We start from the raw sequence: 24,959 nt of genomic DNA, 5'->3' as shown, positions 1-24,959 counted from the left end.
GTGAAGACAGCAGATGTTGAGGGCCAGCTCTCCACCAGGTGCTATGCTCCCATTTCACTTGTTATCTCCCTTAACCCTCCCGATCGCCCTCCGGGCGAAGGAGGAACCTTCGGAGGTGGGATCCAGCTGCCCGCTTCTCTTCTACACTGCCCCCGGGGGCTCAGGAGCTTCAGGGTGGGCCCCGCTTCTTGTCTTTACCCTGAATGAATCCTCCACATTGAAGTAGAATAAATCTGATGAGAATCTGTACTGGACAATAATCTGAATTTTTCTTCCTGTGTCTTCAGCATTCTACTTTTAATTTTAAGAGAGTGAAATGGCAGGTAAGCAAGGGCCAGCAGGAATGTCTCTAAAGATGACTTTGGAAAGGATTCAATTCCCACAGCTTCTGTAGTTATGTCTAAATCGTTTCCATTGATGATTTTGACTGAGATTTCAAACCGTCTCCATTCGATTGTAAACTCCACCCCCACCGATTGCTGGGTCTTGGACTTCATCTAAACTTTGTGGACCTCAGCTGGACTAATCCGAAAAATGAGGGGATTGGATGAGGCTTGAGGGATCTGGGTGGGTGTGGGGAGCCTTCCAAAAGGATGCTTCTTCACTGCTTTGTAGGGCGATGTGCTGAGAATACTATGAGGGACATTAGAGGAGAGCTGCGAGAAGGCACAGCCTTGAAGGAGCCGGAGAAGGTGGTCCCAGGCGTTCCTGCTTTCTGTCTTCATTTCCCCTCCAACCTGCAGTGCTGGTAACTGCCCCACAGGCCCACCTGCCTCCTTTTTAGGGTAGAATGCCAGCCCGCAGCTCCATCCTCCCAGCAAACATTTACTGAGCCTGAGCCACGGGCCAAGCATGGTGCTGGGAGCTGGGAGCTGTGCTAGCTTGTGAAGCTGAATAGATTCAGCCATTGGAATTCGTAGATGCAAATAAGAGATTCAGTGCTATTCACCTTTTCCCAGCCACATTTTAGAAATATTTTAGAGTGTCTTTCGACATCATCTCTTTTAATTTAGCCACTTTATAAATAACAAAACTGAGGCCCAGGGAGGGGGAAATTACTTACCCAAGATCACACAGTTCTTTGTGCTAAACTAGGTCTGGGATGGATGACTCCTAATCTTCTTTTGCTTAAAAGGCTACCCAGGGAACTCAATTCACCCAAACATCCTGCTTCTCGAGACATTCTGGCCGTGGTCTTAACTGCACGCATACAGGAAAACAGTTATCCCAATTCACAGTGCTCATACGAAAGGCAAAGCTAAGGTTCCTGTAGTCTCCCACATCCAAATTAATTAAAAAGGAATGTGTTGTTGTTTTTGTTTCTAAGTCTTGCCCTCCCAAGCAGCCCTGAAGTAATTTTAAATAGAGAATTTTAAATGGAAATTAAAGCAGCTTTGTGAGAAGACATGTGGCTCTGGCCTGGACACCCACTACAGAAGCCCCGTCCTTGTAAGTTGCAGAGGGTAGAATGGAGATAAGAGGGGAAAGCCCACATGTCTTGTTTCAAGACTCCAGGGAGCTGCCGTTGCGCCTCTTCCTCCTTTCCCAGTTCCTCACACACCTGGCAGAGGCCTGAAACTCCACCACTGGTTCATGACCAATGTTAAACAGTTATCCAGAATTCATGCTTGGATGTGAATGCTTTCAGAGTTGGCTTTGAGAAATGGAAGTGAGGAAGAAGGTATGTTGGCCAATAGTGGCCAAGGGGTTGGAGACCAGTGATGGTAGAAATAGCAGACCCAGGGGACAAAGCATGACTAAGATTGGGCTGGCACCTTCAGACTGGAGGAAGAAAGGGAACTGGAGGATTCCTGCGTGGGTTTCCCTCGTACGGCACGAAGGACAAGACCAACTGCTTGCAGTTGCCTACAGACCCCACAGCGTGTAATCAAGTCTCCAGCCCCGCACTTAGGCTGTCGCTTCTGTTCAGATGCCCTTTGCCACTGCTTTGCTTGAATAAACCATCTTACCCTTCAAGTCTCATACTATAGATCATTGCCGCCCCGAAACCTTACTGAAACTCTAGGTGGGCTCCATCCTGCTCCCCCTCCCCAACCCTCTATCACTACTGCACTTCCCTGACAACCTGGACCCCATCTCTGTACCTTTTGCTGCCTCCATGTGGGCCTGCTTCTCAAGGAGATGGAATGAATCTTGCTCAGCACTGACTCCCCGCCTCCCCACCGCACAGGCCCTCAGTGAAGGTGCTTGTCCTGCCACGTCGACCTAGCCTGCCCAAGTGGCCGGATGACTGCATATGGTTGAGGGTGGAGCTAAAACCTCCTATTGCCCCACACAGCCAGGAAAGCCAAACACAGGACTTTATGGGGTCCCACATTGTAGAAAAACCAAAGTTTCTAGCCATTGCAGGCTAGAGGATAGCGCCTGGGGAGGAGGAAGCGTGGTCGAGAACATGTGGCCTGCAGCTGCACTGACCATGTGAGGGCTTGAGCTGAGTGGGTCGGATTTCTGGACTAGTCGCAGTGCTCTCCGTCACCACCAGGGAGGACCCACTTAGAGAGCTCAAGAGCTCTCTGTGGAGGGGCGACTGGAAAGACCTCGATTGGCGAGTGAAGCTCCTGGTATAGTTTCTGGCTACACTGACAAGTCTTTATCCAAAATGTACTCTCCATTTGCTGAGCAACTCAAAATGGTGCACTTCTCTCAGGGCCTACGCAAGGACTGGATGGGGAAGGACCAGCAGGAGAAGTGGAGGGGGAGACAGAAGAGTTTCTGGTCCAGACAGGGAAATATGGACCAGAAAGAGCAGGGAGGACAAGTTGGGTGTCTCTCTGAGACTCCAACTCTGGGGTTTGGAGTAGGCTCAGCAGCTTTTTGTCAGGTTTCTTTTTTAACACAATCCTCAGGCAATTCCGTTGTACACACTCAACTGTGAGCTCCACTAGGTCAGAGGTGACCAGGCCTGGCTGAACATGAGCATCCCCTTGAGAGTTTGGGGCAAAAAAAAAAGCTCATGTCTGAGCCCAACCCCAGATTAATTAAATCAGAACATCTGAGAGTGGGGTCTGGGGGTGGCATTTTTAAATGAGTATTTAGAATAGACTTTTCAAGCTTTATAAACACATTTTGTTGACATATTATAGAATACTGACTTTGCAAAAAATTTTCCAGGGGGTTTAGGATTTAAGTGACCCTATCTAATAAATCTCGTGACTCAGATTTCATTTCAGCGCCATAAGCTTTTCATCTGTTGTATTCAGGAGGTTTGAATAGAGGAGAGCTTACTGAGCTGGAGAGGCAGGATGACAGACTTTCTGATTTCACCAAAGTCTTTTCAGACCAGCTTGTGATATGAAGATGCTATATTCAAAACTCAACATTCAGACAACCAGAGCAGAGGGTAGATGAGTAACAGTTGTGGCATCTCTGCTATCAAAGGAGCCCAAACACCAACCTTGCTGGGAAAAGCAGAATTCAACATCAAGACACCCTGGTTTGGTACGAAGGGTATGGGAATTGTAGGTTCAGTCCGTGAATCTAGGGGAAAAGGATTCGTGATCAAAAGCTGGAACCAATCTCTGTAGGATCTTGAATAACAAATGAAAAAATATGTCAAGGGCGGAGAGGCAAACTTTTGACAGTGGCCTAATTCAGTGGAAGGTGTGTTTCCTCCATTAGGATTGGTCTTCTCCAGGGGAGGCTTAAGTGAGAAGACTGCATCTTCAAATTAAACCCATGTGGGAAGGAGGTCCGTTTATTTGAGGCTGTAGATTTGTATCGCTGTTTAATAAAGATTTGTGACAAAGGTTCCCGGATATTGAGAGAACACAAGGCTTCTTCTGGCCCTTAACAGAAAACTACCAGCAATCTGTCATAGACCTGATCCCTCAGCTTCATCCGTCTATCTTCCTTGAGTTCCAGTCCTTTTCGTCTTTGGGTCCTGAACTACTTGAAAACAGGGTTTGGTTGGAGAATGTTGCTCTGCACAGAAACTCAATGGCTTTGTAGAGAATAGACATGCACATGCCTATCATTGTACCAACAGCTAACCAAATATGAGTCACTTTCCCTGTCCGCCTTCCTGGTCAATGTAAAACTGCCTTGGTTTAGAAACACTCTTCTCCAGCCAATGGACAGTGGCCATAGTTCTTCTTGTGTTTGCTTTCTCTATTGAATGTATTGCTCCACACACAAAACTCTGAACACCGAGGTATTGTTGAATTTTTGTATCGTCAAAGAGTGGTCTACTGAATCTTTGCTAAGGCATAGCAGTTCATAAACAGGGATGTCTAATCAGCTCTTCCTAAATGTTTGTCTTCTGTGGTCGTAATGATGATAGTTCTACATTTATAAAACAAACACCATGTGTTTTATGCATAGTATCATCCAGTCATATTACAACCCTGGCAAGGTAGATATTCCTGCCCCTGATTTGCAGATAGGGAACCTGAGGCTGAGTGTGCATATGAGTTATCGGCTGGGTAATAAAGCATCCCCAAACTGAGTGGCTTTAAACAATGATAACATGTATGTTGCTCATGAACCTGCAGTTTGGCCAGGGCTTGGTGGGATGACTCATTTTACTTCATTAGGTGTCATTTGGGACAGCTCAAAGGCTAGGGGCTGGAATCATCTGAAGCCTCATTCATTCACCTGTCTGGTGGTTGATGCCGCTTGTCAGCTGAGAACTTAGCTGGGACTGTCAGCCGGAACACTACACAATGCCTCTTCATGTGCTCTGGGCTTCTCCACAATGTGGTGGCTGGGTTCCCAGGGTAAGCATCTGAAAGGAAAGAGAGAGAATCAGGCAGAATCTATATCGCCTTTTATGACCTGGTCTCAGAAATCACACATTATGACATTCCTCTATTCACCAAGGCAGCTACAAGGCCTCCCCCAATTTCAAGAAGAAGGGAAATATGAACTCCACCTCTAGAGAGCATATGGGACGGGAAATAGTAGAAAAATAAAATCTGCCACATACAGCTGGTTGGTATGAGGGGTGGAATTTGAACCCAGGTCTGCATGGCTCTACACCATGCCCTTTACCCTGTACCACAAACTCTGTGAAGTCAAGGACAAGCCTGCCTCTAGTGCAATGGGATTTAGTTGTTAAATATTGCACCTGTGGCGAGTGCAGCAGAAAGAGCCAGACTTAGCAGCAGAGGGTGTGGACTTTGAGTCCTCCGAAGGCCTGGCGCCGGTTTGTGATACGATGTGAGGGCTGTTCTGCATTCCACAGCATGATGAGTCACTTGGAGGACATACCACGGCAAGCAAACTTACATTTCCTGAGCACCTACTGGGTTCCTAGGGTTTCGTAAAATAAAAAACCAGAAGAAAACAAATCACCAAGCCACATCCATGCCAATGGAGGGCTTACCAACTAGATTACTGGAAGGACAGATCATTTGATATTAAAAAAAAATAATAATAAGGAATATTGTCTGACTTTTACTAGTAAGAAAACCTCAGGCAGCTAATAACAACTGGAAAGCGATTTAATTGAAATGAGGCAAATTCTAGAATAATCTGTAACATCGGCGTGAGAGAGGATAAGACATGGAACCAACAAGGAAGACTTGACCCAAGCAAGCCCTGCAGCATTCCAGCAGTTTCTCTTCTTTCCCTCTCTTTCCTTTTCCTTTTCCTTTATTTAAGGCTCAGGGTGAATAGCATTTTCATAGGTCTAAAAGCCAGAGTTAATGCTGACTTGGGGAGGAGAATCATGTTCTCAGGAGTAGATGAGTTCTCTAAAGGGCACCAGGCATGGAGGGGGAAGAGCAATTAGCTGAGAGGGCAAAGGTCAGGAAGAGGAGGAGGTCAGCTCAAGGAATGAGAGTCTCCACACAGACCTGGCTGCCTAATTTGTGGGGCCCCCTGCAAAAGGAAAATGAGGGAGCCTTTGTTCAAAAATGATTAAGAATTTTGAGACAGAAAAAACGGAGCCTTAAGCCAAGTGTGAGGCCCGTCCGAGTTCAGGGCCTCATCCAGCTGCACAGATTGCACACCCAGGAAGCCAGCCACAGTCACACGATAGGCACCAGGTGACAAGGCAGGTGCAGAGGGCTGGGTTTTAAGAAGACGGGATAATCAAAAGTTCTAGCTACAAGAGAAAAGTCAGGGAGGAGCAAGTCACAAGGCAAGAATGAAAGACAGGCAGAAAGAAAGAAAGAGGGAGGGAGGGAAAGAGAGAGACAAAAGGAAGAAAAAGAGAGAGAGAGACAGAGGAAGGAAGGAAGGAAGGAAAAGAATTGCTTAGGCCCAGAAAGTGATTGAAATAGGATCATTTTAGAAGAGATGTTAAGTAGAAGCAGGGCTAGCAAGAGGTTTAAAAGAGACGCATTCACTTAGTCAAATAGTTTGGAGGTGAAAGAATCGGGGAACAAAGTCACGTAGGAGTGGAAAGAAAGGGCTGGGAGAAGGGGCATTGCTCTTGAGTGGGAAAGGACAGCTCTTTCTCAAAGAACGTGTGGAAAGACGGGAGGGTGAGTACAGACTCAAGGCAGTTGACATAAAGCTCAAGGCACGCTGAAGGACACGCCCGAGGGCCTCAAGGACAGCAATATTATGTAAGATACAAAGTTGTAGGCAGCCTTGGGCACAAAGCCAACATCAGACCAGGCTGGTCACTCGGGGTCAAAGGTAACATTAGATGCTGCCCTCTTAGGCAGTCACTTAAACTGAGTAACCTTCTATGTATGGAGTCTATAAATTCCTTTGGGAGGGGATATTTACATACCTATATACAGTGGTTTATAAAACCACCTGGTGAGCTAAGGTGTTGATGACAGGTGCTGGATTGATGGGTTACCTGTCTCAGGTACTATTTTTAAATTCACCTGGTGTGATGTTTAATTTTTATGTGTCAAGTTGGCTGGGCCACGGTCCCCAGATATTTGGTCAAAACATTATTCTAGATGATTCTGTGCAGTGTTTTTTGGATGAGATTAACTTTTAAATTATGAGTAAAACAGAGTACCCTCTATAATGTGTGTGGGCCTCACTCAATCAGTTGAAGACCTTAATAGAACAAAGACTAGCCCCCTCTGAGGAAGAGAGGATTCTGCCAACAGGTGACCTTTGGACTTGAATCGCAACTCTTCTCTGAGTCTCCAACCTGATGACCTACCCCATCAGGTTCTGGACTCATCAAGCCTCTACAACTGTGTGAGCCAATTCCCTAAACTACACGTCTATGTCTGTATCTATATCAATATCTACATCTATGTCTATGTCTGTATCTATATCAATATCTATATCTATGTCTCTGTATCTATATCAATATCTACATCTATGTCTATGTTTATGTCTAATCTGTGTCTGTGTCTATGTTTGTATCCACACACATCCCGTTGGTCCTGTTTCTCTGGAGAACCCTGACTAATGACCCTGAATTCTTCCCCTTGCCTTCCCCAGGCAGCTGTCTGTGTAGAGCTGATTCAGCCTTTATAGTCAACTTTAAATAAATGCTGAGAATCTCTGAAGCCCTAAATGTGTGCTTGTTACCTGACTGTTTGTTGAATGAAAAATGACTGAATGACGCTGGTGTGTTACGGCTTTTGTGACTGCTGAGAAAAACAACGTTGTTTCTTCCAGGGTAAAACCCCCTACCTTCCGGTGGACCAAAAACCACCAAGTCCCATCGCTGCCAATGGAAGGATGACCAACCAAAGTATTGGGAGGAGAGGCCATTGGTATTAAAAAAGTAGTCATAATATAGAACGCTATCTGACTTACGACAATAGGAAAAAGTAGACGGCTGCAAATATTCTCATAAAGAAAGATTCTTTCTCTTCCATGTAATATGAATCATTTTAGTGCTATACAAATGAGTCATTTAATATCCAAAGAAAGTCCTCTTCCTGGGGCCTTTGTCACTTTGGTACTCTTTCCTGTAAGAGTACCAGCCTAGCATGGTGGAAAGCTAGGAATCAGGAATCACATCCCTGATTCTGCCATGGGACCGGGCTGTGCAACTGTGGGCAAGTTGTCTAATCTTTCTTGGCCAATTTCCTCACCAGTAAAAAAGAGCGAGCTAGACCATATCATCCCTGAGGTCAGTTCCAGCCCCAGTCAAGTTTACAGAATTTTTATCTGTAAACTTGAAAAAATTATTTAATCATTTGAGTCTTTGGGAACAGGTTTCATGGGCCAAAGCAACAAAAAGTTGAAATGTGTCATAAATGGTGACTTAATGAACTTTCTGAAGAAAATTGAGGTTTCTTTCTTCTAGTACCTAATTTAGGACTTTACCTTGCCAGATTTTTTTTAAATTTTTTTTCCTTTTTCTCCCCAAAGCCCCCCAGTACATAGTTGTATATTCTTCGTTGTGAGTCCTTCTAGTTGTGGCATGTGGGACGCTGCCTCAGCATGGTTTGATGAGCAGTGCCATGTCCGCGCCCAGGATTCGAACCAACGAAACACTGGGCCGCCTGCAGCAGAGTGCACGAACTTGACCACTCAGCCACGGGGCCAGCCCCATACCTTGCCGGATTTTTAAAGGCATCAAACAGAGAGCCTACAAATGTTGTGTTTTGAAATATCAGACATTTAAGCATATATGGTAGTCTGGGTCCAGTCAGGAGAGAGAAATCACATAGTAGTTTAAACAGGAGAAGTTTAACACAAGGAAGTATTAGCTATGATAAGAGAGTAACCATGACATATAAGGAAACTCTATATGGTGTCCTATAGCTGAAGAACAGCCAAGGAAGGACCCGTGTGGAAAGGGTTCAAATCCCACTGGAGAAGCTATGGCCAGCTCAGCAGAAAGCAGAGGCGTTCACCGGTTTGGCTAAGACAGAGCTGATCTGGAGTCGCTGGGCAAGCCAAAGGCCAACCTCCAGAGCAGGCTGGGAGCAGACGATCGGCAGTGGTGGCACAGGCGTGCAGTGGCGTCCAGGTGTCAGCAGGAGCAGGAGGCCCCGTGCCACGCGGGGCTTGCAGAGTCAGTCAGATCTGTGCGGACACCCTGGCCATAGACAGGCTGTGCACAGGGGGCTTTGGCTTCCGTGTCAGAAGGGCTACAGAAAGGTTATCGGCAGGCCACGGCTGAAAGGTACCTGTGGCTGGGACAGGCTCTACTGGAGGGCCTTACACCCGTACCACTGTCCCCCCAGCCCATGCCAGAGACAACAGGAGAGCCTCGTCCTCCTCAGTGCCCTCCAGTGCTCTCTCCTGACAAAGCCTACCTGTATGCTCACTTCCGAAACGCTGAAAGGAACCCCTCCCTCTTCTCACAGAGCATTTAGGGGAGGGTGCATTGGGAGCTGAGACAGTGAACTGATGTGACATGTCTGTCAAGCTGAAATGCCATCCGTTTGTTTCCTGCTATTCCCCCTGGGACCTCCTCTGAATGAACCTTCGCTCTTCTGCACCTGGTACCCTCCAGTGACTGTTGCACAATTAGCAGCTTCCCCCCATTGTCTGGAGCTGAAACACCGTGTACCCGGTCGGTGCATGGGATGTCTTAAACCAGCAGCTCTCAAATGTTGTTTGTGGACTCCTGGATCCCCGAGACCCTTGCAGGAGGCTGAATATAACTATTTTCAAAGTCATGTAATTTCTCCCTGGGGTTGGCATTTCGTGATTAAGGCTGCTGGTGTTTTAGCACAGATCAGGGTGGTGGTGTGAAGGAGGAGCCATGCCTGTGCAGAAAAGAAAGAGCCTGTCTCGTTGATGAATGTTCTTGACAAAGCAGTAAAAATTATCTACCGTGATTAAGTCTCAGCCCTTTGAGTATGTGTCTTTTAAAAGTTCTGGCTGATGAAATGGGAAATGGACACGAAGCTCTTGGGCTGCACCCCAAAGTGCAATGGTTGTCTCCGGAGAAGCACTTGTGCGAGTGACCTGTGAGCTGAACCAGCCCCTTTTCTTGCGGAACACGGTTTTTGCTTGAAAGAGCAACCGGCAGACAAACTGTGGTTTTTCCGACTTGGTACGTGCCAGACACTTCCTGGAAAATCAATGAAATGAGCTTGTCGTTTTAAGGATAACAACTGACAGTATTTATTGCCGATGATAAAATACAAGCTTTCCAGAGAAAGCTAAGAATATTGGAAAACAAGTCTCTGTGCCATCATGAGCTTGGCAGCTTCTCTTTGCTTAAACTTTTCTGATGAGCTTAGGTGGCGATGTTACTGAATGAGACATTGTGATGCTGTGTCGCGAAATGTATCAGCGTTTGGAAAATCTGCACCCCTCAGTCAAAGGCTGTTTTCCAAATGACGGGTTTGTGATGTCACAAAATCATTCATGGGTAAAAGATCCATTCAAAGTGCAGGAAAGGTGAATGGATTTTAGTGGAACAGAAGAACTTCATTGAGAGGGTTTTAAATTCCAGCTATCAACTAACCTTTAAGAAACTACCACTGTTGAGTTTTGGTATTAAAGAAAAATACCCACAATTATCCGAAAAAGTTATTAAATTACTCTTCCATGTTCCAGCTATGTATCTGTGTAAGGCCAGACTTTCTTCATATACTTCAGCCCAATAGCACAAGATTGAACGCAGAAGCTGAATTCTATTAAGCCAGACGTTAAAGATTTTGTAAAAACGTGGAACAATGTGTGCTTACTAAATTTCTTTTTTGAAAAATATATAGTTCCATTATATTAAAATGTTATTTATATTAACATGCAATATGTTTATTATTATATTTAAATAAATAAGGTAATAAGTATTTAAAATATGTTTTAGCTTTAATTTATAATACAGTAAATGTTGATAGCTATAATCCACATAAATAAAAGCTCTTTGAGATCCTTAACAATCTTTAAAGGGATATAAGGAGTCTGTGAGCAGAATGTTTGAGAAATGCTGTCTTAAACAAATCTCCATTAGCCACTTGAATTCACAAAATTGCAGTAAGTTGTAAGTGCAGTGACTGAGGCCAGGAGAGAGAGGCGACATACTCAAGGAACATGGTGAATTAGCGGCAGAGACTGGTCTGGAACCACGCTCTCCCGCTATAATGTGTTATATAAGCCAAGCTTTTTTCTCAGGACACTCTTCAGAGCGCCAGCGTTAGAATTTTGAGATACTCAAGCCACACAAAGGGAGCAGTATCACCCTCCCCTCAACATGCATCATTCTAACCAGCACTGAGTATCAACTAAGTTTCAGGCACCTGTGCTTGTTGTTGCTCAAGACAAAGAAAACCTGGCCTAGGGCTGGCCCGGTGGTGTAGTGGTTAAGTTTGCATGCTCTGCTTTGGTGGCCCAGGGTTCACCGGTTCGGATCGTGGGCAGAGACATACGCATCGCTCATCAAGCCATGCTATGGTGGCATCCCACATAGAAGAACCAAAAGGACTTACAACTAGGATATATAACTATGTACTGGGGTTTTGGGGAGAGAAAAAAAGAAGAGGAAGATTGACAACAGATGTTAGCTCAGGGCCAATCTTCCTCACCAAAAAAAAAGAAAAAAAACCTGGCCCATGTTTTAGGGTAGCCAAGCTCACCATAGAGAGGGAGAGAGTACATGAAAGGCAATATCTCATAGCATATAATATGGCTTACCCAGCATATAACATATAATGTATAATCATACAACCTCTATAATTCCATGATGCTGTTATTATTATCATATGTAATGTTATATACTGTATAATATTTTGTGTTTTATTGTAACTTATAGCGTATAACATAGTATAGCATAGTAAGTAAATGTATTATATCTAGGGAACAGAAAGTACTTTGGGGTTATAGCTGGCTGGCAATCGTGTGTGCACACGAGGCCCATAGCAGAGCAGAACTGTGAACTTGGGAAGTTTGCCATTAGCTGTACATATTTTCCTCTTGATACTCTCCTGCTTGCGTTAGTTTCCTGGGCTCCCTCGACAAATTACCACGAAGTGTGTGGCTGATAACAACAGAAATTTGTTCTCTCCAAGTTCTGAAGGATGGAAGCTTGAAATCAAGGTGTCAGCATGGCCATGTGCCCCCCAAAATCTAGGGAAGCACCCTTCCTTGTCTCTTCTAGCTTCTGGTGTTTGCTGGCAATCCTTGGTGTTCCTTGGTTTGATCACTCCAACCTCTGCCTCTGTCTTCATATGACTTTCTCCCCTGTATGTCTGTGTCCAAATTTCCCTCTTCTTATAAGGACACCAGTCATATTTAGGGCCCACCCTAATCCAATATGACCTCATCTTAACTTGATTTCATCTGCAAAGACCCTATTTCCAAATAAGGTCACGCTCACAGGTTCCAGGTGGACATGAATTTTAGGGGGACATTATTCAACCTAGTCCACCACTTTTGTGCCTATCCACAGACTCCATTTCTTGGAATCCCTTTGAACCAAAGGCCATCTAGAATTTTCCATCATACTTTTCAGGGTCTGGGGTCCCATTGAGCCTCACCTAGTTCTTCTTGGTTGATGTTTCAAGTGGTTGTCACAAGCTCACCACGTTTAACCCATGAGTTTAACAAATGGTTTATGTGGGCCACAGGACTGGTGAGTTGTGAAGGAGGAAAAAAGGAAGCTGAATAAGTCAATAGTAAAAACACAAATAGCCCAATTAAAAAATGGGCTAAAGACTTGAATAGACATTTCTCCAAAAGAGACATACAGTGCTCAACAGGTATATGAAAAAAATTCTCCATGTCACTAATCATCAGGGAACTGCAAATCAAAACCACAATGAGATCTCACATCACACCTGTCAGGACAGCTATTATGGAAGAAACAAATGACAAGTTTTGGCAAAGATGTGGAGCAATTGGAACCCTTGTACACTGTTGATGAAAATACAAAATGGTGCAGCCGCTATGAAAAACAGTATGGAGATTCCTCAAAAAATTAAAAATAGAAGTACTGTAAGATTCATCAATCCTACTTATAGGTATTTATTCAAAATAATTGAAATCAGGATCTCAAAGAGATATTCGCACTCCTTTGTTCACTGTAGCAATATTCACAATAGCTAAGACATGGAAACAGCCTAAATGTCCAACGATAGATGATTGAATAAAGAAACTGTGGTGTATACACACAATGGAACACTATTCAGCCTTTACAGAGAAGGAAAGTCTAAAATATGCGACAACATGGATGGACCTCGAGGATGTTATGTTAAGCGAATTCAGTCAATCACAGAAAGACAAATACTGCATGCTTTCACTTACATGTGGTAGCAGAAATAGTCAAAGTCATAGAATCAAAGAGTGGAATGGTGGTTGCCAAGGGCAGGGGGCAGGGGAAATGAGGAATAAGTTTCAGGGAGGCAGGATAAGTAAGTTTTAGAGATCTGCTGTACAAAATTGTACCTCCAGTCAACAAGAACGTATTGCACGCTTAAAAAGCTCTAACAAGGTAGAGTTCATGTTTCGTGTTCTTACCACAAGAAAAGAAAAGAGGAAGCTGAAAGAAGGATGCAGGGACAGTGAAGATGAATGACAGATCCTCATATGTTATTTGAATCGGTCCTTCGGCAGCTTTTGTTTACTAGGCCTAGAGTCGTAATATACGACAATAATGCAAATGTGGGAGCTATGAAAGGCGCCCTCTCTAGGCCTCCGGCATCGCGGTGTGCTCATGGACTCACAAGTGGGAGGAATGCAGACAATTCCAGCACGAGCACCTGCCAGCTCTGTGACCTCGTGTGAACGAGTTCCCAATCTGGGTCCTCAGGTGGGACGCCGGGCATGGCAGTTAAGAGCTCTGGATCTGGAGCCAGATTGCCTGAGTTCAGTCCTGGGACCCTTAGCCAGGTATTTTCCCTCTCTGTGCCTCAGTTTCCATATCTGTAAAAGGGTGATAAGATCCCACTACACAGGTTTCACTGAGGAATATGTGAGTTAATAGTTTATGTAAAGCACTTAGAACAACGCCTGACAATATAGGTGTTAGTTATCGTTAACATTGCTGTTTGATTTTTTTTATCTAACTAATAAGAATTCCAATATTTCACCAATTCCTCCTTCAGTTCCCTTATCCACTACCCCCGCAGCCACCACCACTAGAGGAAAACAGATGATGGTGTGTGGATGTGGCTTTTGATTTTGCTTGTGTTTCTTTTTAATTCTCCGCTTGTCACTTACGTTATAACTGGCCCTGGGCAAAAGTCCTTCATCAAGATGTCTTAAAGGACCAAGAACCAGGTATCTGTGAAGTGAGCCCTTTTGGGGACGGTCGTGGGGAACTGACATCGCAGACTCAAGTCCAGCATCAATCTATTATTAAATTAATAGTTGCCTGGCTGAGTGTGGCTTTATCAATAACTTCAGCTCTGTGGGCAGGGGTGGCACCCACACAGAGCCCTCCCACCTTTCAGATTTATGTAATGGGGCCCACGGTGTCACAGCTACTCAGGGGTGCTTCTGTTTCCAACACTGAGAAAAAGTGAGACCTGGGTAGGGATGGGTTTCCCGGTGTAGCTAAGAGAGAAGTAAAAGAACTGTAATTTCATAGCAATTACCTACAACCAGCACCGTCGAAGGCACCAGTTTTCCATGATAAACCTGAGCCTCTGCTAGGAGTGAATTGCAAGGTGGAAATAAGCACACAGCTGGGCTCTCGTGTGTGAAAGAAGGGCCCGCTGCCTCTCCACCGAACGCCACAGCAAAACAAACCCCGAGGGGGAAAATAATGTGTTGAGCTTTGGGTGTATTTTTCTCTGTTTCTTAAAAAAAAAATCTTAGCAAGTCCCCCTTCCAGGAGGTTGGTTGGAATATTTGCAGCTTTGCGAGTAAGCCTGGGGGCCTTCCCTTGCAGCCTCCTGGTCCCTGGAGCCTGGTGCTCAGGCCACCCGACAAGAGAGCTCAGTTTTCAGGGGCACCAACAGCAAACTAGAGTGAGGGGTGATTTCTCCCTCTAAGCACCACGTCGGGGCCGGTAGACCCCTCAGTGGAGATAAATTATGCAGAGATCAGTTCCTCATCCTTTCTGTTGTTCGTGTGTTTGCTGAGAATGAATTCTTTATAGAATTCATGCCTGCAGCACACTCAGAAGTACAGGCAGCCTGACCTTTCAGACAATAAAAAATACCAACAGACTGTGCTGGGGAGAGTCCTGAGAAGGGGAGGGGGCTTAGCAGCAGTATATATGCAGCACTCAATCATGCTCTCTGCTCTTGTGCCGTCTGTGTTCCTGTCTCAGCCCCAGGCCACCCCACAGAAGGCCATAACCTCCCGGAGTGAATGCACTTTTCACTCTCCTGTGTAATTTTCTCCAGCGCCCTGCACATAATTGATAGTCAATATGTATTTGTTGAGTAAAAGGATAATTTAACAAATGAAGGGTTTATTGACATTGAAGGTCAAGTACTCATCAGAACTAAGTGAGGTATTGATTATATCTTGAGCCTGCTGACTAGTCTAGATACAGGGAGATGCGATCAAGGTCTGAGGATTTGTACTCATGACGTCCTCATGGAGCAAGGACCAAAGGGTGGAAGAGGGTAAACTACAGAGGAACATATTTTGGCTAGGCCCAGCCAAAGAAAAGCATTTCTAATTGTTAGCACTATCCGCAGAATGGGTTGCTTTGAAAGATATAAATTACCGGTGAGTGGAGACACTCATGCATAGACTAGATGATTACTTGGGGGCATAGAAGTTGGTGGTTCAACACCATTTGTGTTAGACTCTGTGATGGTGAAGGTCTCTTTTTACCCTGAGATGCTGGGGTTCTGTGGTTCAGAATGTTATGACTCTACATAACTGCCATGCTAGAAACTCAGATTTGGTCCAGCATGCATTTGCCTCTCGTTCTGTGCCAGGCATTGCCCTGCAGAGACATTAGGAAGACAACGATGAATAGGGCAACTGCCCTTGGAAGTTAGGCTGGGACGGGATTTAGTCGGTTCTCCTCAGACTCATGTTTGGGTGTTGTAATCCCTTTTTCCTTCTCGCTAATATGCACATGCCAACTCAGGACTCTGGGTCTCTTCCTTCTAGGCTGGAATCGATGGGGAGAGCATCGGCAACTGTCCCTTCTCTCAGCGACTCTTTATGATCCTCTGGCTGAAAGGAGTCGTGTTCAATGTCACCACCGTGGATCTGAAAAGGTAAAGGATGGCGTATTAATGAGGAACGTGTTTAGCTGCAGAAACAGAGAACCTTCCATGAGAGGGGGAGAAAGTCTCCCTGTGGCTCCCGGCAGCCTCCTGCTCATACCTCACTGGCCAGACCCCTGGTTACAAGGGAGGCCGCAGAAGCAAGTGCCTCACTTGGGCCTGAGCGTGTCGCTGTCCTGCGAGGCGAGGTTCAGTTTTCAAGGAAGAAGGGGGAGTGGACAGTGGATCTGCAACTAAGAGTGCCTGGTACAGAGAGGGGCAGGGATGTCTACAAATCCAGGAGTTTGCCATCCTGGTAGCACTAGTGCCTTCATGCTGTGGGACCCGAGTGGGACTTCAGGTGGGAGAGTGAATTTCCACGGAGTTGGGATCCAGACCACTTTCCCTGCTTCGTTCTGTCTTTGGAATTCCTCAGGGCGAGAGCTCTGGACTATCGGCCGGCATGGAGAGTACAGTGCAGCCGCAGTGCCGATAAAAACTCCAGGCCTCCTTCATGTCAGGAGCCCCACTCTTGGCCCTGCATTCTCTCTCTCTCCCGCCTTCCTTTAAGTGAGGACTAGCTCGAGGCTCACGTTCTGAGTGTTTATCATCTGCCTCTACCTTCTTCCCTGGTGAGCTTAGTCTATTCTCCCTGTCACCTTCATGTAAATTTCTCTATACCCAGAACCTGCTATCTTCTAGATACTTCCACTTGCATTTTCTATGATCACTTTAAACGGTCTATGTTGAAAACCGTATCTGTGGTTTTTCCTCTGATTTGGGCTCCCCTCCTGAATCCCTTTGTTCTTCCACTTTCTAGGCACTGAAGTGTTTCCGGCTCCCTTCTCTTGCCACCTCCATTGTCAGTCAGTCGCCAAGTCCAGGGCACTCTCCCACTGCAAGCTCTCTTGTCCATTCTCGAAGGCCACACCTGGATCAGGTTGCACTGCTGCCAGTCAGGCTGTTGCTTTGTTCTTCAAACTGGTCTTCATCCTTCCAGGTCCCTCTCTCTTTCTCTCTGATCCATCCTTTATATTACGGGAAGGTTATTCTTCCTAAAATAATCTTGTGGCTCCCCGTACTCAGCAAACCTTCTCACCCCTCCCTGTGCCTGTGGAGTAAAGACGTCTGAAGCCCTCCTTCGATGCTTTGACACTTTGTCTTTTCCCTGGTTCCTCCCAACATTATCTCCCAGCACTTCTCACCATGACCTACCCACCCCTGGGCTAGGATGCTGCTTCTGTCTCACAGAGGCTCTCCCCGCCTTCCTGAAGGGTGCAGCGCCCAGGTACAGCTCAGCCCCCCTCCCCGGGAAGCATCCCTTCCCCCTGCCCACTCTTAGGAGCATCACATCACTCCAACTTCCCTCCGAACTCAGCCGGCACCTGCTGTCCATGTTGCCTTGTATCATCATTTAGCATTTCACCAGGTTATGGTGGCTACAGTCGCAACACTTTGCAACAAGTGAGGGCTTTCCTGTAAAACATCACATAACGTATAACCCTGTGAAGGAGGTCTTAATTCTTCATTTTACTCAAGGAAACCAAGACAGACACATTTAAATGACTCGCCCAAAGTGCCCAACTACTAAAATCCAGTCCCCTGGGTTCAAGTACCACGCTTTTCAGAACGCATTAGTTATAGAGTTTGTTTTGTCTTTCAGCTGAGACTTAAATCCCTCAAGGATAGGCTGGGATCATGTTTTAACTTTCTTTGTGTCCGCCTTGGCTGCAAACTCATTCAGGCCCCCAGCTAATATCTGTCAAATACAGCAACAGGCACCCGCCAGGCAATCATCGTCTGTGACAGCTCAAGAGAGCGGACTTTCTTACGGTTTGAAGGAATAGCTTCCTTCCGTGGAGAAGAGGAGGCCTTTGGATTATCATCTGTGAAAGTGGGGCTGTGTGTTTGGTTGGAGATCAGAATGGGAGAGGGAGCCAAGCCAGCATTCCTTAGACACTTATGTTGCTCTTTCATATCTGTTATCACATTGATCCTGCCAACAGCCTTTGAGGTGAGCCAGGCAAATCTCACAATTCCAGTTTTATGGATAAGGAAGCTTTCTTACTGAAAATAAAAGAAAAAATATAATATATATATTTAATAAAATATACATATTTTATAAAAAAATATAACATGTATATTACATATATAATAAAGAGGTAAAGATTTTTTTAACATATGATGCAATGAAGTTTAGCGATTTCTAAGAAAATGGATTTCTTGTCCTGGCACCACCGTTCCTCGGCTGAGTGTCCTTGAACAAGTTACTTTACTTTTCTGAGCCTCAGTTTCCTGATCTGCACAGAGGACATGAAAGTAGTGCCTTGTCTGTAGGGTTCTCGTGAGGATTCAGTGGGGCAGGCCCTGTAAAGTATTTGCATTCAGTAGTGCAACTGGCTCGGGGCAAGAACCTCACACACATTGGATATTCTGAGCATCATCCTTCCCCTTGGGGAGCTGGCAGTCCAGTCCGGGAAGGAGGACTGATGTGCATGAAGTAATCCATAAGATAGACTTGGCTATATGTAATTAAATGCTAAGTATGTAATTTCAACCATAAATGGTGCCAAGGGTCAGCCAAGAGTGAGGGCCTCACTGACCAGTATCCCACGGCCAACGTCCTGCTGAGCTTCAGCAGCCATACGCAGTATTTCCCCAGGGGACCACACTCCAGAGGCCTTTCTTCTCTCAAGTCACAGAAAAGCACCTCGTTTCCGAATCTTTAAGCCACATAGAAGTAATTGCTGAAAAATAAAATCAATGTAGCTTTCCCATCCCAGCTGAGAACCCAGGCTTTGCTGCCCTGTGTCAGCTAAAAAAAACAGGAGGAGAAGGTAAAGAATGTCCTCTCCTTGTCTGAAATGAGGGATGCACACAAAGTGAACAAAGGGTTTAAGTTGATGAGATTTTAAAGAATACTTTTGGAGGCCGTGGACGAGTGGTTCGCCCGCTCCGCTTTAGCAACCCAGAGTTTCGTCGGTTCAGATCCTGGCCACGGACATGGCACTGCTCATCAGGCCATGCTGAGGCGGCATCCCACATGGTACAGCCAGAGGCACACACAACTAGAATATACAACTATGTACTGCGGGGCTTTGGGGAAAAGAACGGGGAAAAGAAAAAAAAAAAAAAGATTGGCAACAGTTGTTAGCTCAGGTGCCAATCTTTAAAAAAAAATACTTTTGGTCTCAATCATCTAAGGAGTTCCAAGTGCCACAGAAGGCAGCTGGAGAGTGTGTGTGTTTGGGGCAGGCTATGGGAGTAGCACGTAATTGAAATTCTTCTCTTCCCCTCCCAAACTGATCACGCCAGGAATTTGTTTCATTACAGACTCCTCTTCTCCCATTGTTTACTTTTTTCTCAGTTCCTCCACCTAATGTTTTCCACTCCTGACTCCCACAGGAAGTGTTGCCTTCTCAGAGAAAGCATTCGGGGTGACTCTGAGGTTCCAGCCCTGCCTGCGGATGTCGCCATCATTATTCCTCCTCTTCCTTACTCTTTTTTCAGTGTAAGCTTCTCCCTTCCCATGCCCTCCATCTGCCATCCCTTCTTCCCCTCACGTTGCTCCATCCTGCTCTTGCATTCTGACCCACTGGTGGAAGCACCCTTGGGCATGAAGAGGGCCCCAGCTCAAACACAAGGTCACTTTCCTTCCTCTTATGCAGACCCTTAACAACACAGAAGATATTTCTTAGTATAAAAGCGTGACTGAATTCACTAATCTTTAAAGTTTGCAATTCTGATAGTGTATTTTTGTTACGCTCATTGGTGAAGGCACTTTTGAAATCAAAGCCCAACCTCTGCCCTGGGTCTTGATTTAGACAGTCAACTCTGATTACTTGCCACTTTTTCAATAGTACTCAACTCCTTCATCTTGACTTGCTCCTCTCTCACTGACTTCCACCAGACAGACTTCCGTGTCACATGGCATCCCTTCAGAATCTTCTCCAACCTCCCCTGCCCTACACTCCACATCATGTCTGTTTTTGCTGCCAGGCTTGTTGGGTAGCGCAGGGAGTGTAATTTACGGTAAGTCCCAGGTTTCCCCTAATGGGAAGTGCCCTGGATCTCTGAATCTCTGTCTCCACAGAAAGCCAGCAGACCTGCACAACCTGGCCCCTGGCACCCATCCGCCCTTCCTGACCTTCAACGGGGACGTGAAGACGGACGTCAATAAGATCGAGGAGTTCCTGGAGGAGACTTTGACCCCTGAAAAGTAATGAGCTGCTTATTTCGGGAGCTAATGACAGGAAGGGGTCCCTGTGGGAACTGGAAAAGCGCAGTGTTAACTTTGAGGAGGCAAGTTTTCCCAGGAGCAGAGGACCCTCTTTTCAGAGAGTCTGGACACCCCTCCCCACCTCCAAAGGGCCCAGCGCAAGTTTCAAACTGCTCCACAGAGACCAACTCCAAAGAGTAGACGCCCCATGAAGTGGAGCCATTGCTCCCTCTCAAACAGAGCGCTGTGCAAGTTACCGCCCTCCGACCCCCTAAAGAAGTCCTCCTCCCTCCAGTTCACTTTGCCTAAAAGACCCCCCAAGTGAGGGCAAAGCCTCCTTCATGTCAGAATGACAGCTGAAAGGCTGACAAATTGAAAAGAAGCCAGGAGAGAGGTGACCCCATGACTTAAAACCACACCGAGGATGAGTAAGAGTCATGAATGTGACCAGGTCTGGTCCGAGCCCATAATTAGACACGAAAACACTGAGAGCACCTCCTCCTCTAAACACGCACAGGAAGCGGAGAGACCAGAGGGCTGTGTGTCCCTGTTGGCAGAGAAGATGCTCCTCATGGAAAACAGGAGCAGAGAGAAGAGAGGTGAATTCTAAAGGTTATGGAAGCCAGACGTGGTCATTATACTATATTGTAATCAGGGATTTACACAATCACAAGAATTTTTTTTAATTCTAGAAAAATAATATTACAAGCCACTGAAAAGTTTTAAGCAAAGGTGATGGAGAATCCCTTTTCAGGCTTTCTTCAGCAGGTGGGGGAAGATGAGAAGAGCTGGAGGCAGAGAAATCAATTAGGAGGAGCCACTTGGTGACAGTCCAGGCCAGACAGATGGGCAGGCTAAGCTAAGCCGGGGACAGTGAAATTGGGGTTCCCGACATAGTAGGTAAAACAAGTGGAATTTGACTACTAAAAACCACCATCTTGCATTTACTTTAAAGTTCTATTGATTTATCAGCTCTTACATCGCCCTTACTTTGTGCCCTTGGAGATCAGTGCTGTCATAATCCTCATTTTACAGCTGGGGAAACTGAGTCATGGAGACGTTGAGTAACTTGCATAAGGTCACACATCTAGCCAATCACTGTTAAATTAAAACCCCCAGTTGTACTCTGATTAAGCCCTGAACGTTTATACATTCTTCCCAAAAAGGATTCTTTGTCATCCACATTGAGAGAGTTTATTTTCACACTAAGAGCGGAAAGCCGCCTCAAGCTCGTTGGAAGCAGCTGAGTGTAGACTTTAAATAAATGCATTAATTAAATCATCCAGGCAGCACCGCCCATAACACCCAGTTAAGGCGCACACAGCTCTGAACAGGACAGCAGCCAGCCCCTTTGCTGGAAGGGCCCTGGGGGGGCTCAGGCTCCGTGGCCCTCCCTTGGGACTCGACCTCATTGCTGGTGCTGGTTTGAAGTCCCACAGGACAAAATATATGCTGTTTTCAATATCTAAATAGACATTAGACTGCATCTGGGAGACCCAGAGGAGAAAGTCTGTGGTGAAGTTATTTTCCCTTTTAAAGGTAATTCCCGCACTCAGGAGTGACTGTTTCCATCAAGGCCCTTGGGGAACGGAAAATCGAAGCAGTGAGGAGTAGAGTGGCCCACCCGGTCCTTTGCCAGGCTGGTGGGCGGAGGTGTGCAGGGCTGCGCTGAGCCTGGAGGCCTGAGGTCCACTGCTAGTTCTGACCCCTCGAACCAGTCCCTTCTCTGCCCTCAGCCTCAGTTCCCTCCTCGGTGGAAGGATGGCCCCAGAGCCCTTCCTGCTCTCTGATTCTTCACACCCGCCTTAGCCAGGCCCCCTTCGCCTCCAGTCCAGCTGTGCCTTTCCTGGGCTCTTTCTCTAACTCAGGGTGTCCAAGCCACATCCATAATGGGACCAAAGGGGTCCATGAGACCCCCAAAACTGTCTGCCCCGTGCGTACAGGTACATTCTTCCAGGGGAGGGCCATCATCAGATTCATCGTTTCATCAGATTCTTAAACATGTCCGTGATCCAAAGAGAAGTAAGCAATTGGACACTGACACAGCCTGCTCTTTTCCCTGGCTGCCCACATTACCTGTCCCGAGCTCCGCTTCCTCCAGTCTGGGTCCTTTTCTGGACTACAGTTGTGTGCATTCCTGCCACATCAGTGATGCAATGATCCACTGCGCCCAGGTAGCAGAAACTCAAAACTGTGAAAACGCATGACTCCGGAGGCCACCAAAGTGGGGGCCCTAGTGACGAGACCATCAACCATTCCAGAGACCCCAGGAGTGTCCCTTAGATGCCTTTGTATGGGTGAGACTGGGGCAGATGCCACTCCCGGTATGTGTCCCAAGCCAGTGCCTCAGACCCATAAAAGGGCACCTGCTTTTCTGCCCACAACAAGCTAGTAACCTCAACTGGCTTCCCACTGACTCAAGGAGCTGGGAGTTGGGTGGCCTGTGTCCTGAGGCCCCTGGAGGAGGGCAGCCTGACCTTCCGGTTCTCTAGGGGGCAGCAAACCCCCCATAACTGCTGAGCGCAGCTCAGCCATGTGTTTCTCATCACACTGCTGTTTGTAAAAGCTGCCAGAGAGCCAAGAAATTGTGGGAGCCTTTTCCCCCTTAGCTTTATTTTTTAAAGGAGAAAACCACATACAAACACTCCGACAATTTTTTGAAAACTCACCTTTGATCTCACAAAGCATTTGGTGTCAAAATGAGGAATCCAGGAAGTCTCGAGTAGTTTCTAACTGAGACTAACTACCATCCCTTTCCTCAGACTGACCCAGTTAGTGCTCACCCGGGAAGCGCCAGGATTATCATGGGGATTGCTGTTGAGGCATGCTGCTCCTAACCTTTATCTCCGAGGAATGGCCAGAGTTAATAAGATCCAGAACTGAGTGTCAAGAGACCAAACTCTGGCCACTTGTCAACAGCGTTTGTTGTGTGACCTTGGGCAAAGCTCTCTCCCTCTCACACCCTCCCTATTTCCTCATGTTTAAAATGAGGGGGTGAAACTACATAGTCTCTAAGACGCCTTTCAGCAGAAGTTCTATGATTCCACGAGTTTTTCAAAGTGTTTTCCCAGAGCTGGTGGTTAAAATAATCCTGGTGCATAGATGCTGTGATAAAAATTTGGGAGGATGGTAATCTGTTGAGGTCTAGTTACATGGTATGTCATTTAGTCAGTCAACCAACAAGCAAGTATTGAGTATTAACAGGTTTCAGAACACTGGGAGAATTGGAAGACATTTTGAATTCATTATTTTAAGAAATGTTTATATCTCACAATAGTAAAAGGCAAGAACATTCTTCTAGCCCTCTGAGAGGTGGAGAAACAGCCTCAGTACCAGTAACAGGATGGTGTGGTGGCTGAGAGTATGGGCTTTAGAGTCAGAATGAGTTGGGTTCTTATCTGTACCACTAGGTCGTGCTGCATTGCAGTAACGAATCAGGAACAAAATCTCAGCAGCTTACCAGAATACGGGTTTATTTCTCACTCACGGAAAGTCTGAGCGGGTAGTGTGGTCCTCTTCTATCTCGTAGCTTTTGGAATGCATTTCCTCTAAGACTCCTTCAGCAGGGAAAGAGTGAGAAGAAGGATCACACGGTATGTTTTTAAGGGGCAGGTCTGTGTGTGGTGACATCACTTTTCCTCCCATCCTGTTGGCCAGAATCCAGTCACATGACCCCAACCTGACAGAGAGACGCTGGGAAATGTAGAGAAGCACATGGATCTTTAGTGAGCATGAGTGGTCTCTGATACAGGTAAATTACTTAAAACCTCTCCAATTTTAATTCTCACGTCTACTAAGCGATGACCATAATGTTGAGCTCGAGGGACTATCCTAGAAGGTAGTATTACTTTGCTTAGTCCCTGACGTGGAGTAAGAAGAGATCATTAAATGGCAGCTTGAAGAGTTGGAGAGGTCCGTGCCTCTTTTGTGACTGTCTCCCCGGTGCAATTGTAAAGACGATTGGTGAGTTTAGGTCTTAAATCTACAGATCCCAATGGAAGTCTTTTAATGGATAAACTAGACCCCACCCACCTCCAAGGATCATTTGCTTAAGTAGCAGAGACAAGACAAGGTGAGCACACAATCAAGGGTCAGAAAAGTCAGGAGCGTGAACCTACTTCTTGAGTGAGGGTTGGTGAGGCGAGGAAGCAGGAGTGATGGAGCAGAGACAGAGGGGAAGTCCTTCCGCTTTTCAGCTCATGAGCAAAAGGAGGGTCAACATCCAAGCTCCAGGAGAGCCCCTGCAATCAGCAAAGGTTGCTCCATGTGGACCAGAGGACTGTCTCTGTTTGTCTCCAGTGTATTCCCTATGCCAGGGACAGGGCCCGGCCCCTGGTAGGTATTTACTGCGTGTTGCTTCAGTTGCATGAGGTCTTTTGGTTCAGGGGCTCAGTGGCCTTTGGATAGTCAGTGAGAGCCAGTGAGGGCACTTCCATCTGCAATCATCTTTTTGTTTTGTTCTTTGGCTACTATTCACCCACAAAAATTTTTTTTCATGAGAGGCCAACCATTTTACCTCCCAGAATGAAGCTTAAGTGCATGCCTAAGGTGAATGCATTTGAAAGGAAATATCTTAAAAACAGAGTGGAGAGAAATTCTCATTAGCTAGAGCAGGGGTGCAAACTTTTCTGTCAAGAGCCAGAGAGTAAGCGTTTTTGACTTTGTGGGCCGTAGCATCTCTGTCACAGCTCTGCTCCTGCAGAGTGACGGCAGCCTTAGACAATTTGTAAATGAATGACCTTGGCTGTGTTCCAATAGAATTTTATTTATGAATA

General features: G+C 46.1%; 1 protein-coding gene across 2 annotated transcripts in view; it reads left to right on the top strand.

Moving 5' to 3' along the window:
- The window catches only part of CLIC5 (chloride intracellular channel 5), a 100,477-nt gene that overhangs the window by 36,827 nt on the left and 38,691 nt on the right, over window positions 1-24,959 (top strand). For both annotated transcript variants that reach the window (XM_008542165.2, XM_008542173.2), the window contains exons 2-3: window positions 15,868-15,977; window positions 20,059-20,184. In XM_008542165.2, coding sequence (XP_008540387.1) covers window positions 15,868-15,977; window positions 20,059-20,184 — 236 coding nt within the window. The remainder of the gene's footprint in view (window positions 1-15,867; window positions 15,978-20,058; window positions 20,185-24,959) is intronic.

The sequence above is a fragment of the Equus przewalskii genome, chromosome 19 (assembly GCF_037783145.1).
Source record: "Equus przewalskii isolate Varuska chromosome 19, EquPr2, whole genome shotgun sequence".
Taxonomy (NCBI): domain Eukaryota; kingdom Metazoa; phylum Chordata; class Mammalia; order Perissodactyla; family Equidae; genus Equus; species Equus przewalskii.
This window is presented reverse-complemented; position numbering and strand designations above follow the sequence as displayed.